This window comes from Aythya marila (assembly GCF_965140915.1).
Source record: "Aythya marila genome assembly, chromosome: 11".
NCBI classification, from domain to species: domain Eukaryota; kingdom Metazoa; phylum Chordata; class Aves; order Anseriformes; family Anatidae; genus Aythya; species Aythya marila.
Genome location: NC_139052.1, coordinates 13,827,028 through 13,842,942, shown reverse-complemented (window position 1 = coordinate 13,842,942; position 15,915 = coordinate 13,827,028). Strand labels below are relative to the sequence as shown.

At 49.7% G+C, this 15,915-nt stretch overlaps 2 protein-coding genes across 3 annotated transcripts in view; one reads left to right on the top strand and one right to left on the bottom strand.

Annotated features, from left to right (window-relative positions):
- Nucleotides 1–15,915, bottom strand: part of MFGE8 (milk fat globule EGF and factor V/VIII domain containing) — a 102,310-nt gene that overhangs the window by 61,906 nt on the left and 24,489 nt on the right. The window lies entirely within an intron of this gene.
- FANCI (FA complementation group I) overlaps nucleotides 2,652–15,915 on the top strand; it is a gene marked incomplete at its 5' end in the record, with an annotated part of 23,857 nt that continues 10,593 nt past the window's right edge. For both annotated transcript variants that reach the window (XM_082768734.1, XM_082768733.1), the window contains 20 exons: nucleotides 2,652–2,735; nucleotides 2,824–2,896; nucleotides 3,422–3,552; nucleotides 3,933–4,089; nucleotides 4,168–4,225; nucleotides 4,801–4,842; nucleotides 5,170–5,293; nucleotides 6,224–6,309; nucleotides 6,487–6,619; nucleotides 6,871–6,963; nucleotides 7,454–7,590; nucleotides 8,580–8,760; nucleotides 9,341–9,428; nucleotides 9,970–10,100; nucleotides 10,779–10,849; nucleotides 11,766–11,880; nucleotides 12,221–12,343; nucleotides 13,447–13,515; nucleotides 14,778–14,879; nucleotides 15,708–15,890. In XM_082768734.1, the coding sequence (XP_082624860.1) occupies nucleotides 2,652–2,735; nucleotides 2,824–2,896; nucleotides 3,422–3,552; nucleotides 3,933–4,089; nucleotides 4,168–4,225; nucleotides 4,801–4,842; nucleotides 5,170–5,293; nucleotides 6,224–6,309; nucleotides 6,487–6,619; nucleotides 6,871–6,963; nucleotides 7,454–7,590; nucleotides 8,580–8,760; nucleotides 9,341–9,428; nucleotides 9,970–10,100; nucleotides 10,779–10,849; nucleotides 11,766–11,880; nucleotides 12,221–12,343; nucleotides 13,447–13,515; nucleotides 14,778–14,879; nucleotides 15,708–15,890 (2,181 nt within the window). The remainder of the gene's footprint in view (nucleotides 2,736–2,823; nucleotides 2,897–3,421; nucleotides 3,553–3,932; nucleotides 4,090–4,167; nucleotides 4,226–4,800; nucleotides 4,843–5,169; nucleotides 5,294–6,223; nucleotides 6,310–6,486; nucleotides 6,620–6,870; nucleotides 6,964–7,453; nucleotides 7,591–8,579; nucleotides 8,761–9,340; nucleotides 9,429–9,969; nucleotides 10,101–10,778; nucleotides 10,850–11,765; nucleotides 11,881–12,220; nucleotides 12,344–13,446; nucleotides 13,516–14,777; nucleotides 14,880–15,707; nucleotides 15,891–15,915) is intronic.

The window sequence follows — 15,915 nt, the reverse complement described above, 5'->3', positions numbered from 1 at the left end:
ACCCTCAGCTCCATCACCTGCTGCCCGTGGGGCTGCCTGGTGGAAGCTGAGAGTGTTGGAGAAACAGCAGGGCTGTTTGCAAAAGCAGATTAAATACATGGGTATTGGTCATCTGATGCCTCCAGCGTGGTGGTTTTTTTCTGGGTTTACATTTTTTGGGAGGCTGTGGGCAGGAACACCCATGGGTCATGGGGACACACAACCCCGGAGCTCCTCCAGCACGGTGTCACCTCCAACCACATCCAGGGCAGTGCGGGGAGCACCAAGTGCTTCCCAAGACCTGGTACGAGCAACATGCCCCAAGCAGCACACGCGGTGTGGGTCCTGCTGCCCTGTGGGTGCTCATCGTGCTGCTCTGGGGAGTCCCTGCAGCATGGCCCAGCACTGCCACAGCCCTGCTGAGCTGCTGGGTTGGGGATGTTTGCAGGAGTGGGGTGTAACGGGGTGTCCTCCTGCTCCCCAAATGCTCCCCTTGGCCCTTGGGCTCTTTCTGCACCGCTCCAAGGCTTGAGTCATGGAGAGCGATGCAGAACGACCTCAGGCAACGCTCCCACCTCCTCTTCTTAACACAGAGCTGCCTTCCCTGCCCACCCTGTTGCCTTTCATTCCTGTCCCCATGATATTTACCAAACAGCAGAGCCCCTGCAGCTCCAGAGCCCGTCCCCAGCCATGACACCAGACCCCAAAACCCCTCAGCATCTCCCCAGTGCCCCGCTTGTCCCGACACCTCCTGTGGGCTCCCCCACCAGCACCCCCTTTTTTTGAGGCACAGAAAACAAAACCTATTCCCAGAGGTGACAGGTCAAGGAGGGCTGGGCCACGGGGCCTGATGCAAAATATTTCAGCTGCAAAACGTCCCCCATACTCACCAGGGACAGGGAAACCCAAATCGCCTGCACCAGGCTGGGAGCGCGGAGTGGGGCCGGGCAGCTGGGCAGCGAGGCCGGAGTGGAGCAGCAAGAAAAGCCAGGAGAAAGCTTTGTAGAGTCACCGGGTTGGGATTAGGCCGTCACAAGGCATCAACTCGCCGCAGCTTTGTAATTAAGTCCGCGCGAAGCAGGCTGCAAGCCCCGTTAAAACCTTACAAAAGGCAGATGAGGAGAGGGGAGGACGGAGCAGGAGGGCTGCGGGCCGGGTGCGCGGAGGGGCGGGATGCTGGGCCCGATTAACGAAGTATAAAAGCTCCTCATTGTGTAACCCCCTCATTAGCGTGGGGCCGGGGGTGGGCAGCGTGCCACCCCCCGCCTCTGCCCCCAGCTCTGCGAGCAGAGAGCACGGGGGGAGCTCGGTCGGGGTGCTTGTGGGGCAGGTGGGGGTGCACCCACATCCTCTCCTCCTCCGCCATCACCTCCCTGCAAAGCAGTGTTTGTTTTGCTTTAAAATTAATAAAAAATGTGGGCAAACATTGTCCTCAAATGGGGCTGGTCCTGTGTGGCATGCACAGCCCCAGTGTGGAGGTTCACTGGTGGCATCCCGCACACAGAGGGGATGGCCAGGGGATGGGGATCACAGGCAATCCCGGTGATCCCAATGACCGACTTTTCTGGGAACTCGAGGGCAGCCCACCTCAGGGCCAGAGGGACAATTTGGGGACAGTGACATGAGGCTTTTTGGGGTGTCCACAACACTGTGTGCCCAGGCTGCTGGGTGCTGGGGAGCTCTTCCAGCCTTCACTCTCCCTCGGGATGGGTTTATGGGGTCAGGATGAGGACGGTGCCATGCACGGCTGCTTCCTGCAGCCCCGTGGCTCCTCCACGGGGAGGGAAGACAGGAGCCCATTGAGAGCCAGGGGCTTGGCCGCGCTCCTGCTGCACTGGGGATTTGGGGGGTGGTGGTGAACGGGAACGAAGGGGCTTACACAAGGCATGTTTTGTAACACCGTGAGGATTTACGGATTTGGATTTCACCGCGCTGCCCCACAGCAGAGCCGAGACCCCTCGGTGAGGGAGGAGGAGGAGGAGGAGGAGGAAGGCACAGGGTTCCTGATGAGGGGCAGGCGGGGGAAACCCGTGCCTGGAGCAAGCCCCCCGGTGACGCCAGAGCCACCAGCGGCCCCGTCCCTGCCCTGTGCCGACCCCGCACGGCCCCAGCTGTGCCCTGGCTCTTTCTCTGGGCATTTCTCCACAGACCAGCCCTGAGGGGTGGCAGCCCCGTGAGGGCAAACCATGGGGATTTTTGCATTTTGAGCCCTTGGGGGATCACCAGGACAGCCCCAAAGCCCTGTTCTGAGCTGCGTGACCCCGCTGAGGGGCTCACCAAGCCACCCGCCCTGCCTCAGAGTGGCCAAACCCCATCCCAGGGGGAATGGGGCGCACGGCACCCACATGGACCCTGTGCCCTGCCGCTCGCAGGCGACAGCTTTGGAGATAAAGTGGGGTTAAAGTGGGGTTAGACACACGGCAGGGGGCTGCGTGCCGAGGGCTCCGCGTGTCCCTAAACCCCCCATAGCCCCCCAGCGCCACAGCCCCGCGCAGCAGCCGGGGCCGGGACTCGAACCCGCGGCCTTCGGGGTTGGAACGGGGAGGGGGGGGCAGGGGTCGGTCTCCCTCAGGCCACCGGAAGTGAAGGGCGGGGGGCGGGCGCTGTTGCCATGGTGACGGGCGGCACTTCCGGGCGGGAGTTTCGGGCGGGCGGGCAAGATGGCGGCGGCCATGGCGCAGCGCGTCCTGGCGCTGGCGGCCGAGGAGGGCCCCGAGCGGCTCCAGGAGGCCCTGCAGGGCCTGGGGGAGGGCGAGGTGCGCGGTCGTGGGTCCCCCGTAACCCCTCACCCCCGAGCCGGGGGCTCTCCTGGCGGCGCCTGGCAGCTTGGCCTTCTCGTTGCAGCTGGGCGAGATGGTGACGAAGCAGGCCCTGAGGGGCAGGGAGACGGCGGCGCTGCTGAGGGGGATCTTCAGAGGTGGGTGGTGGCGGGGCTGGGTCCCCGGGGGGGGGCACGGTGAGCTGGGTGGGGGCCGTGGGCAGCAGCACGGGCTGTGAGGGGCGCCTCTGGGGAGAGCCAGGCGGGTGTAAGCGGGATGTGAGACCACGAAGTAATTATGCAGTGAAAAGGGAGCTGGAGTAACACGGTTTTGGTGACCATATTCTATAGTGGCTTTACTTTTGCTAGCACATAGGTGTGTTTCACCTGCTGGCTGCTGAAGCTCAGTTCCCAAGTGGTTCACCTCAAAATGCTGCCACTTGCTGAGCCTGGAGGGCAGGTCGGCAGAACCAGAGTGTGATAAGAGGGCTGAGTGTTTCGGCAGTTTTATCCAAGAGATTCTCATTTCCTGTGCTCTGTTTTTTATCTGTGTTGTCAGATATACAAAATGGGGAGCTGCAGCTGAGTGACGGTTTAGCCCTGCAAATTTCCTGTTTAGTAAGGCGTTGTTATTTGTATAACCTTGTTTCCATTCCTCATCTTACTTTGTTTTCTCATTATAAGGCTCCCCGTGTTCCCAGCCGAGTGGTGTTCTCAGGAGGCTGCAGGTGTACAAGCACTGCGTCCCGCTGGTGGAGTCAGGGGATCTGCACTTGAGCAAGGCGTCTGAAATCATCGGGCTGCTGATGCTGGAGGTAGGAGCTCCTTCGGGCTGGCTCTCCTGAGGCCTGCCGCCTATCCCCTAGCAAGTACACCGAGTGCTTCACCACTGAGACAAATGAGCTGTGGATCTGCCCTGGACTAAGCGGGTCTTGGAACTTGCCATGTGTGTAAACATGATTTTCTTTGGATATCTGGACCTAGGCTCCAAAATCGTAATTGCCTTCACTTGATTAGCTGCTCTGTTCTGTCCAAGACAGTGTGGGATAGAGGTCTTGGGGTGAACTCTCCCTTCAGACGCCCTGCACTGTGAGAAATGTTGTCCTTTTCTGGTGTTTGGTGACCGTGGGAACGTGTATGAGGAGTGCTCCTGTGCCTGCCCCAGGCTCTTTCACGTTATTCCATCTTCTCCCAGGTTCGCCAGCTGCCAGGCCCCGCGTTGGCTGAGCTCGCCACGCTGTTTGTTGATGTTGTTAAGGGCGGCAGCCTGTCTAATGGGAAATCCTTGGAGCTGTTTTCCACTGTTCTTACTGCGTTGGCCAGCTCAAAGGAGAGCCTGGCTTATGGGAAAGGTAACTTTCTCTTCTCCTTCTGCCAGCCTCTCCTCTCTCCCTCTGGAGCGTACACCTAAAAGACTTTTGCTTTCTTAGGTGAACTGAATGGGGAAGAGTTTAAGAAACAGCTGATAAATACTCTTTGCTCCAGCAAGTACGTACCTCTCGGCCAGCTCTGCTCTGCATTAGCTTGGTAAAAACTCAGCCAGGGCCTAGTCCTGTTTGGGCTTTTTACAGAAATCCCTGTGACACCCCAGAGGTGTGGCGAGAGCTAAATCTGCAGTTAGATGTGTCCACAGCCCTGTCGTTCCCTTAGTTATGTGTCAAAACAGTGTGCTTCGTGTTGTGCTTTGAGAAGGACGTGGTGGCGAGTTGGATGGCTCTGTCTGTGTCCTGTTCTGTTGTCTTTGAATCTGTGCCCTCTGTGACAGTGTCCTCCCTGGCTGGAAAGGCAAAGGAACAGCCTGTTGCCAGGTCTTGTAACAGTGTTGTGTGAATTGGTCTCAGGAAGTGTTTGTTTTTATTCCTTTCTTGATGTTTGTTGTTGTGGGAGCCAGGGCAGTTTGGAACCATTTTAAGTCTGTGTAATTTGGGTGACAGTGGTGATTTCAGGTTGGAAGTTTGGCTTCTGATGTTAATATCAGGAAGTAACAAACAGGGAAACTGAATCAAGGGATAAACAATAATTCTGCTTCCACTCAGTTTCCTGGCAAACTTTTGTTTTGTCAGGTGGGACCCTCAGAGCGTGATACATCTTGCCAACATGTTCAGGTAATTCTTCTTTCCTTCAGCAAGCACCAATGCTTTCTTGTGCTGCAGTCATCTCCATGTCCCATCTAACAGGTACTTTGGGGAAAGTGCAAAGTGTCTGAGCATAGTAGGTGTCATCACCCCGTGGGTGTTTCGGTCAGTGAATGTCCGGATTGAACAGTGTCCTGGGACAGTGCTTGGGGATTGGGTGATCTCTGTTCTGCTGAGAGCTTTGGGAGCTTGCTGCCTGTCTGTCTGTGAACTCTTTGTCTAGTTATGGATTGAAACTACTGGGGGACTCTGAAGGAAATTCATGAAAATGATCAGGGTCTGTCTTTGGTCCAACAGGGATATTCCACTGTCGGGAGAGGAGCTGCAGTTTGTGGTGGAAAAGGTCCTTAGGATGTTCTCCAAATTAGACCTGCAGGAAATTCCCCCCCTGGTCTATCAGCTGCTGCTGCTTTCTGCTAAGGTAAAAGCTCATGGGAGGTGGCCTCCTTCTGAGCATGCATCACAGGAAAAAATATACACAAGCTGAGCTACAGGCTGGATTTTGGAAGGGGTTTTGATCGCTCCCAATCTGCTGTGGGGAGCAGGATGCAGCAGGACATCATCAGCTTTGTTTTGTTTTGCTTTTTTCCTCTATCTCCCTCTAGCCTGAAGAAGCTGAATGCTCAGAGGAAGACATAAGCTTGTTCTTTTATGGGGAACTGTAGCAGGGAGCCTTTGGGAAATAAGGGATGAGCTCAGACCCAGGGGACAGCAGAGTGGATTGTTTTCAGTATTCTTAAGCGTGGGTCTGCTCACTCTTAGTGGCCTGCTCGCCTCTAGTGTAATATTGCCTCGTGCAGTATAACTTCTGGGTTGTACTGTGACTGGTACTGGAAATGTCTCCCCTCCTGTCTCATCCTGCAAGCGGAGGCTGCCAGCGACATACCTGCCCTTCGTCAGAGCGATCTGGCTCTTGCTCTGTTTGTGACTGAGTACCTGCCAAAATGGTCCAGACAAAAGTGAATTACCCATGTGTTACGGGAGGTCGTTGGTGTCCACTGGCCAAAATGTGATCATATATATATGAAGTTAGGAGTTTGAAAACCTTCCTAATTGATTATAATATAAAGGATCCTTTCCAATTAATAACGACTTGGAACAAAACAAAAAACTGTGAGAGGTGCAGCTTCTGCAACTCTTCAATAAGTGCGGTCAAAAGAAGGGGACAAACTAAAGTCATCGTTCGTCATTTCATCTGGAAGCGAGCAGTGCAGGAGCCTTCCAGCACCTCAGCAATTTATGAAGGGACATAAAGGATACCGTGACATTTGTAATTGCTGTGGGAATAGAGGGTAGCTCCCCGGGATCTTGCAGACCACGCAGTTGCATAATGTAATGTCCTTTCTTGCAGGGCAGTAGGAAGACTGTTTTGGAAGGAATCATCAGTTTTTTCAATCAGTTGGACAAGAGACTGAAGGAAGAACAGAAGGTTCCGCAGTAAGTTCTCTCTCTGTCATCCCCTTTCTTTACAACCTGGGTACTTACATTCACCCTTGTCCTGCCTGGTACTCTTGAATGTGACAGGCCTTGTACAAGTGCATACTCCCTGATGCCTAAGACATAATTTGTGGCATTGGATGGCTCTTTTTTTTTTTAATCTGGTAAACCTTACAGATCAGTGGACCTTGAGGTAGCCACGGTGCCCCTAGACCAGCTCCGCCACGTGGAAGGCACTGTCATTCTCCATATCATTTCTGTTATCAACCTGGATCAGGACCTAGGCGAGGAGTTAATCAAACATCTGAAGGTATGACAGAGATGGAACAGGCGCTGTTCTTGACGGTGTTGAAGCAGAGCTTTTAAAATCAATACTGGTTATCTTTAGAAGGGATTTAATAATTTTTATGGCCATTTTATGATTTCATGAAGTGTTACGTGGAAAGAGACGTGTTCCCATCTGTGCCACAGCAGCAGTGTGATAGGAGCTTGATAGTTGGATTTGTGGGATGCTGCAGCTGAAGCTAGCGTGCTTTCTAACTATTGCTTACTATTTTCTAGACTGAGCAACAGAAGGACCCCGGTAAAGCTCTGTGTCCCTTCAGTGTGGCTCTTTTGCTGTCGGTTGCAGTAAAACACAGACTGCAAGAGCAGGTACGTGTGATAGATGTATAGAGAACTTCAGTGGCAGTGCACACAGCCTGGTGTGAGAAGGGAAGAAGAGTTAGATCAATGTCTCATCAGAATCAGATTAAAAGTGGCTTTGGGATGCTGGTGGGGAGGCAGATCATCAGTACCCTGTAGTTTATCAAACACTATAAAAGACTCCAGAACAATATCAGAATTTTTCAGAATCGTATTTCCTGTGGGCCAAATGTTGTAGGGTGAGAAGAAAAGCATTGTCTTCCTTCTCTAACGTTTTGGCTCTGTGGTAGACACCTGAAGTGCATCTGGCAGCAAGTTACCTTCTCTGGGACACTTAATGAGGTTGGTGTATTTGTCCTGAGAAAGAAGTGAGTTAAGGTTTTTGGCAGGTTGTACTGAGACTTGTGTTCTGCCTGGTGCTTGTACTGGAATGTGCCCAAGATTATACAGATCCCATTTCAAAGATTATTTCCTCATGCTCAGTGATTTTATGTTCCAGATATTTGATTTCTTGAAAACATCAATCACGAGAAGCTGCAAGGACCTGCAGTTCCTGCAGGCCTCCAAGTTTCTGCAGGACTTGTTTCCTCAGCAATATGATATAACAGCTGTGATTCTGGAGGTGGTGAAAAATAGGTGAGTTGTTGCTGTGCGCTGCAAAACGCTCAGCAGGCTTGGGGAGGGAGAGTGTTCCAGCCTTGCTGGAATGCTCTGGGATCACGTGTTTGCTGCTGACCTGTTACCAGCAGGGAACAATGTCAAAATCCAAAGGTTCTATCTTTTTGCCCAGAGAAGCTGTGGATGCCCCAACCCTGGAAGTGTTTAAGGCCTGGTTGGATGGGGCTTTGAGCAACCTGGTCTAGTGGAATGTGCCCCTGCTCATAGCAGGGGAGTTGGAATTGGATAATCTTTAAGATCCCTTCCAACCCCAACTTTTTTTGATGCTATGATTCTATCACAGTTTTCTACTGGTGAATTTAAACAAACAAACAAATTTAGATGTATAAATGTGCCTCCTCCACCCCAAATCTCAGCATCTGGTGGTACACAGGACTAAACCGATCAGAATCCTGTCTGTTTCTTGCTAGGAAAGAAACTGATGGTATGAGTCATGCTGCCTGCTGTAGTTTGTGTTCTGATCAAGGGATGAGTGATAGGTTCAGTGTTTACTTCCCTCCACATGGTTAGTCCTTTAAACATCCTGTGGGATATCTGTGATCTGTCATCAGTTGTCCTTTAGTTTGATGTGAGGCATTCCTCTTCTGCCTTCCTCTGTGTCTTGAAGACTCAGGATCTGCAGGATCCGTGCATCCAGGCTGCAGCCCAGTGTCACGCTGAGATGAGATTGAGTGCACACTTCCCATAGGAAGGAAACCTTTGGATTGGAAAAGAAGTCTGATGGCTGGAGAGCCAGGAATGCAAAATGTGTGGGCTGAGCACCTCCCCCTCAACCTAAAGATAGTCACAGGGCTGAGAGGGATGGTACCTTCCCTGGGGTGAACAAGCACCTCTTGCTGCTGCTCTGCATCTGGAATGACTGGAGGATTTTAATACTGACTGCTCTAATCTAAATGTTTTCTGTGACTAGGTTGTTTCTTTTCTGATCTGTTTAATGTTTTCCCCAGTGCATTTGGCTGGGACCATGTTACTCAGGGCCTGGTGGATCTCGGCTTCAGCCTAATGGAATCGTATGAACCAAAAAAGCCCTTTGGAGGGAAAGCTGCTGAGACCAATTTTGGCCTTTCAAAAACGCCAGCCCAGCAGGCTTGCAGACTGGGAGCAAGTATCCTGCTGGAAACATTTAAGGTAGCGTATGGTTTGGAGAGTTCTTTGCAGGGGGAATCTCTTCCTATTTTCTCTTGGTGAATGGTGTCAAAACCTTGCCTACAGTATCCATCATGAGCACTTCACAGACAGGATTTGGTTTCCTTTTTGTCCCTGTCCAGCAGGAAGAGGTCATCTTCATAAAGACCCAATCCTAATCTGTTCCGTCTAGCATGCTACTTGTGTAAGCACTGTTACACAAGAGAGACTGCAGAGAAGGTAGAGAAATTCAGAGGTACAAAGAAAATGTGACAGATGTGGGATTGAAACCAGCATCTTCACTGAAGTGGTAAATTTGCATCCCACAGACAATTTGACCCCATTATGTTTCACGTGTACCGTGTGTGCCTCGCTGATGGGCTGGTTCTGATTGGACTGGGATGAAACCTGAATCAGCCTGTCTGAATTTAACTGAAAAAGGGACTTCTGACAACCAGTCCCAATTTAGCCTTTAGATTTGGATGGATTTGCTTTGTGCAGGACAATGCCTGTGTTCTGGTGTACAGGAATGTCTTAAGTTTGTGTAGATTTTGATTTTATTTGTTGTTGTCTGTCATTTCAGGTCCATGAGCCCATCAGAAGTGATATTCTTGAGCAGGTCCTGAACAGAGTCCTCACAAAAGCAGCATCTCCCGTCAGCCACTTCATAGGTAACAGGAAAGAGAGAATTGTGTCCAGCTCTGTGAACACTTCAGAACGTAGCTTCTCAGAAGCTAAGTTCTTGATGAGGTGACCCGAAGCCAGGAAAATCTCTTGTTGCTTCTCACTGAGGTGCCAGCCTCGGATCACCTTGCGTTTGTCGCAGGTGAAAAATGTTTTCAGGCGGTTGCCGTGGAATGGCTGACGCACAGAAAGGTGGTGGCCATCAGTTCCTGGTCTTGCCTTCCTGTCAGCCATGGGTAGGTGCCTGGGAGTCCCTGGGGCTGCTGATGCCTGTGCTGCAGCCTCTTCTCTTATACCTTAGTGCCCTCTGGTGGGGTGAGGCCCTGCAGCCAGGCTGTGAGCATGCTGCGCTTTGTGCCTGCTGTAGAGCGCAGATTATCAATGCTCATCCTATTATGACTTCTCCAAGGAATGGAAGGGCTTTGATTGTTCTGTAATTGTTAACCCTACAGAAATCTTTTGCTCTCTTTCCTAATATAGACTTGGCCCCTTGGCAGCAGCTGCTCCTTTTGTCGTTTTATTTTTCAGACTTGCTGTCCAATATTGTTGTGTCCGCTCCTCTTGTGCTTCAGAATTCATCCTCCAGAGTCACAGAGACCTTTGACAATTTATCTTTTCTGCCCATTGACACAGTGCAAGGGCTCCTCCGGGCAGTGCAGGTAAGGCTTAGCATTTCTCCATAAATGCCCTTGTTAGTTTAGTTCCAGCGATAGCTCCAGGCCACAATTACATGCATGATCTAATAACCTTTCTTGTAAAATAAGCCTTAATGCTCTGCTGTAGGTTGTTCAATGTAGCATGGAACTGTTCTTCAAGCATGGGTATGCATGTGCCCTCTAGCAAAAAACATGGTGCCGTTTGGAACGGTGCTGGAACTGCTCTGTGCTGACCTTTCATCTGAAAGAGGCCCTGATGCTCCACAACATAGAAACCTAGGTATATGGGTCCAGATCAACAGCTGTAGCTATCATTGTTGTGGTTTTTTTTTTTTTTTTTTTTTTTTAATCCTTCCAAGCTCCATGTCAGTATTTCTCTTTGGCTGGGCTGAGATATTGCCCTGGGGTTCAACTTCTCCCTGTTTAGCTCAAACCGGTTATAGCAGTCATTTCCCAAACCCTCACACTGTGTCCTCACTAACCTGCTAAGGTGTCCTGCTGCTACAGCTCTCTGGGTTTAATTTTATAATACGCTATTTTGACATGTTTTGGTTTCCCTACTGTACTGATGACAGTATTGGAAATGCAGGGCCAGATGGGCCTGAGGAAGATGAGCTCATATGCACCAAGGGCTTGGCATGCCTTAGTGCTTTTCTCTCCAAAGTATATTTTTCTTTCCAGCCCCTGCTCAAAGTCAGCATGTCAGTGAGGGACTCCCTGATACTTGTTCTCCAAAAAGCTATCTTTTCCAGGTAAGCTGGGAAGGGGATTCTTTGAAAAGATTTCTGCAACTCATATCTGTATTTTTTGGAGCAGGAGAATTTTTTGTTTGCTTTGGCTATGAGTCGTCTTACTGTGTTCTTCCAGTAATTAATGGTGACATCTGTCCCTTCGGCCTTAGGGCTGCAGTACAGTCAGAGCTCTACCCGCTGAGAGATCCCAACCCCCACATGAAAGGTCTTTGGAAATTCAGAAAGTTGTTGGGAACTCCAAACAAGAAGGCAAAATTAAAACCAATCCTATGCTCTCTACAAATGAGTACATCCAGATGCTAGGGAGAGTCCAGAAGGAACCACTGACTCAGGGGGAAGGTGGCATCTCAGCATTCTGATCTCTTACAAAATGGTAGAGAAGCAGGCTTGTTGTCTTGGTAATGCTTTGAGCAATAAATACATCCTGCTGTCTTCATAATGCTGTGATCGTAGACTGGGTTCTGTGGGGCAGTGGCTGCCTGGTTATAAAAACAGAATTCATAATTCAGCATTATTATTCAAGGCAAGGGACTTGGTCTCGGGGAAAGATCTGGGGGTTTCAGTGAGCAAAGCAAAATAGCATTTTTTTGAGGAATTTTGCATCTCTGAGATGAGCTCTACAAGAGACTCCTATTCCAGTTTTCAAGGGATGTTTAATGCTTGTGTCTGGGGCTCTCCCTCAGTGTGAGCATTGGCAGGGCAGAAAGGAAATAAAATGCTGGGAGTGTAAAGCGAAGGAGTTCCCAGCAAGCTCCCAGCCTCTTAACTGCTTGGGCCTGTGTTGCCCTCTTGGGGAATACAGAGCCAGTGGGCCCAGGCACTGTGTTTTTGTGGACCTTTTTTCATCACTGAGTAGTTCTTACGTTGTTCTTGCTTTTTATTCCTTATGCTTCTCTTTTCTCCCCCTGACTCACAGGCAGCTCGATGCTCGTAAAGCTGCAGTTGCTGGCTTTTTGCTTCTGTTACGAAATTTTAAGATTCTGGGCAGCTTGACTTCTTCCCAGTGCAGCCAGGCCATTGGTGCCACTCAGGTGAGTGCTGCTCTGCAGGCTCTGGTGCAGGTATGTGACAGTCTTGCATCTAACACGCACAGTTTGAAACAACTCAGAGTGGTATGTTTCCCCAAAATGGAGATACAGCTTGAGTAAGGGTTAGTCCTGGAAGCGGAACTTTTGGAAATGCAGCATGCAAAGACAAGCTGGTCTGGGGATGGAGTTTCTCAGAGTCATTATCTCTTACAGCACACTGCCTGGCAGCATGCTTATTTCATGACTATTTCAGTGACTGTTTAGGGGTCAGGCCCCTTTTCACCTTGCTTCTGTGCTATTTGAGAGCTGTAACCGGTATAACGTGACTAATATTCCATCTCAGGTCCAGGCAGATGTTCATGCCTGCTATAATTCTGCAGCTAATGAGGCCTTCTGCCTCGAAATCCTGGGCAGCCTGAGGCGATGTTTGAGCCAGCAAGCGGATGTCCGACTCATGTTATATGAGGTAAACATGGTTTCTCTGGCCTCCTTTTAAACAGTCAGTAGCTCTGCTGTAGTCTGGTTCTGCTGTAGCCCCAGGTAAATGATGATTATGTTATTGTAGAAAATAACCCATCGTCTCAGTTATGTTCTTCTTGGGACACGTACTGATACCAGACACTGGATAAAAAAAATATATTTCTTTTTTCAATCCTGCTGCTTTTTATTTTGGGCCATCATAAGCCCAAAGGCATGCTAATGTATTTTCCTTGTCTCATGCATTGCTTAAGAGTAGACATCAAAGTCTCTCTTCCTTTGGCGTGGCCAAGGAAATGGGAAGCATGCTTGATGCCCAGTGGGGAGCAGTGTTATGGCAGGCATCGGATGGAAGCAGTGCAGCTCTGCTAACGCTGGGCTCCAAAGAAAGCCCTGCTTGGAGAGTATGGGGAAACTTCCTTAAAGATTGCATTGGGGACCTGTTTTTTCTCCTATCCTTTTGCAGCCTCCTTTAAAGGTTTGTTTTTCTCTAAGATTTCTCACGACAACAAGCCTGGTGTACAGAGCAATTTGTGGGTTCACATCTGAGTAACTGTGGGGTACCAGCCTGAGAGAAGTTAAACTGTTCAGATGAGAGAGATTTTGTTTCCTTCCTGACTTGGTTGGACTGACCTTTAGTGAGCTGCAAGTTTTGTATGTGTTTTTCAGTGTTGCTATAGGACTTGTGCTTGTTTTATCCATCCACTGAGATTTCTCAGTCTAAAGGATTTTTGCCTCCTACGGTTTCCCCACTGACTTGTTTTGCCTTTGATGCAGGATTTCACAGTTTGAAGTTGGATCTAGTGCTGGTGTTAAATAGCAATGAAAGTCACTCTGGGCTTGATGCCACTGCTGCTAGGGAGATACAGCTTGTGAGAGGGCTCCTGCAAGGAAATATATGCTCTTTCTGATTCATACCTTCTTTCTGTTGAGTCTTTGCTTTGCCAGGTATGGGGTTCTACACTGAGCACATTGTTATTTGCTCATGGTTGGTGCTAAAGGGTCATTTCTGTCTTGTGACGCAAACTTCTTTTGCATATGGTGTATTTTCTTTGTCAAGTAAGCCAAGTTGTCTTTCCTTCCTGTCTTCAGGGTTTCTATGATGTCCTTCGCAGGAACTCCCAGCTGGCCAGCTCTATAATGGAAACGCTCTTGTCCCAGGTAAAGCACTGCTCTGTGACATGGCTGCAGAGACACGAAGAATTCCGCACTGCGACCAGCACAGCAAGCAATTTAGGTTAAATATCAGGAAAATAGTTCTCCCACGCACTCACAAGACGTGTAAGTGCTGCGGCACTTCTACAGAGAGGTGTTTGAATCCCTGCTATATTGAGAAAGCAGACTAGGTAAACATCTGTGGAAACTGGTTCATATCCTGTCTCAGGACACAGGATGGAAGAGAAATGATCTCGTGGAGCCCTTTACAATCCTTGACACTTCTTGCAGCATCTTGGCGTTGATGCCCAGAGAAGTGTTTTGTGTGCTCCCCGTTCCTTAGCAGTGCACAGCAGTCAGCCTCCCATGCATCCCCAAGGATATGTAATTATTATTGCTGTCCTCCCATAGGGAGAGTACCCAAGTCCTTGTAGGATCTAGGAGGATTAACTCATCCCCCAACAGCGTTGCTCATGGCAACAAGACAATCACATTTCCTCAATCCATTGGACAGGCTGTGCTTTCTTTGAGACAAGTAATTTTCTTCCCTTTAATCATCCATAGAGTTCATGCTGACTAATTCCAGCTTTCCCATACCGGTATAGGGTCTGAGAAGGGAACAAGAACAGAACCAAGGCAGCTTTTGGGTAGCAGAAGGCGATTGATGGGAATTTGGTGCAAACGGGGTACCATTTTATAGCATCATTACATGCCAAACTTTCCCTATTTGGTTCTGTTCCTACATCAGTACTTGGAGCATACCTCCTTCACGTGCTGTGCTGGATGGCAAGGACCTGGTGCAAGCACGGTCTGTCACAGGTTTGTTGTAGAGCCAAGTGTAGCTTCCAGATCTGCCTGCATCCTTGGGCCAGGAAGCCGGATGTTATACCAGGGCCAAACGTTCAGTATCGAGGTGGGGCAACAGGAAGAGTTCCTTTTCCTCGCTGTTTAAAGGGTGGGTAACACTGCAGGTGAAACACAAGTGGCATTGCGTGTTGAAGGAACACAACAGGAAGTGGTCAGATAGACTTGTTTCAGCGCAGTGACCTGGCCTTTTAGCTGAGAGGCACGAGAGCAACTGGAGAGGGGATTTTAATTACTAGCAGAGCAGATGGTGGGGCTGAGTTACGTGTATGGTCCCATTACCATGGTGCTGGTTTCTCCTTTGTAGAATGGAGATAAAAGATTATCGTATTCTGTATTCAAACAACTCAAGAGGCTCAGTTACTAAGTAACTGGTTATTTTTATTTCGTGTTTTCTGTGGCAGATAAAACAATATTACTTGCCCCAGCCAGACCTCCTGCCTCCACTGAAGCTTGAGGGTTGTATTATGGCTCAAGGAGATCAAATCTTTCTGCAGGAACCACTGGTAAGAGCTGTATTGGCTGGCCACAGCTGCGAGTTCATCTGTTCCATAGGATTTTAGTTGTGCTGCTACATGAGCTGAATACCTCGTATTTCTTCAATACCTTGTATTTCTCCTAGCTTGGAGCTATTCTTTTAATGACAATAGAGCTGGGTGTTTCACCCCTGCCTGAGGCTATCTATCAGAGCTCTGTTAGCAAAGTGGTTTGGGGGACCTGGGTGAAAAATGCACAAGGAGTGGTGTCGTGTTCTGTTATCTTCTGTTGAGCTCACTCTTATTTTTCCTCCTTCAACTTAATTCTGCATAAAATAGTCGTGCAGTGTGTGATGTGGGGGAAGAGCCTGCCCTTTGATCTCGTTCCTTTGATATTGTTGCAGATGAGATCTCGATTCATGGGATTTCCAGGGGAACAAATTCCAATTCATTGCTTTGTTTTTCCCTAAGGAAGCTTCCATGCTGTGCTGCAGTAGCACACCCAGGAAGGGAGCAGACACTTCAGCTGCAGTGAGGGCCCTCTTGGAAATTCCCTCTCCGTCTCCTCCAACAGTTAGAGTAGCTGGGTTGGGGGAGCTAAGTCTGTACATCCTGTGTGGGCAAGCTCATGCAGACAATATTGTCTGAGGCTAGAACTCTTTAACTGCGTGTAGGGTTACAGAAAGCCTCTTCTGGGAATTAGGCGTATTCTGGAGACTGACATGAACCTCTGAAGGCACCTCTGGTTCTTTGCATCAAGCTATAATGGTCCAGCCTGTGACGTTGAACGGGCTGTCCTCATCTGACAGCAGTCTCTTTCTAGAAGGCTGATTGTGACTGTGTGGCTGCTTCCTTCAGGCCCATCTGCTCTGCTGTATCCAGCACTGTCTAGCCTGGTATAAGAGCACTGTGCGTTTATGCCAAGGAACTGAAGATGACGATGAGGAGGAGGAGGATGTGGGATTTGAGCAAAACTTTGAGGAGATGCTAGAATCTGTCACACGACGGATGATCAAGAGTGAGCTGGAAGACTTTGAACTGGTAAATCAGATTTTCAGTTTGACTC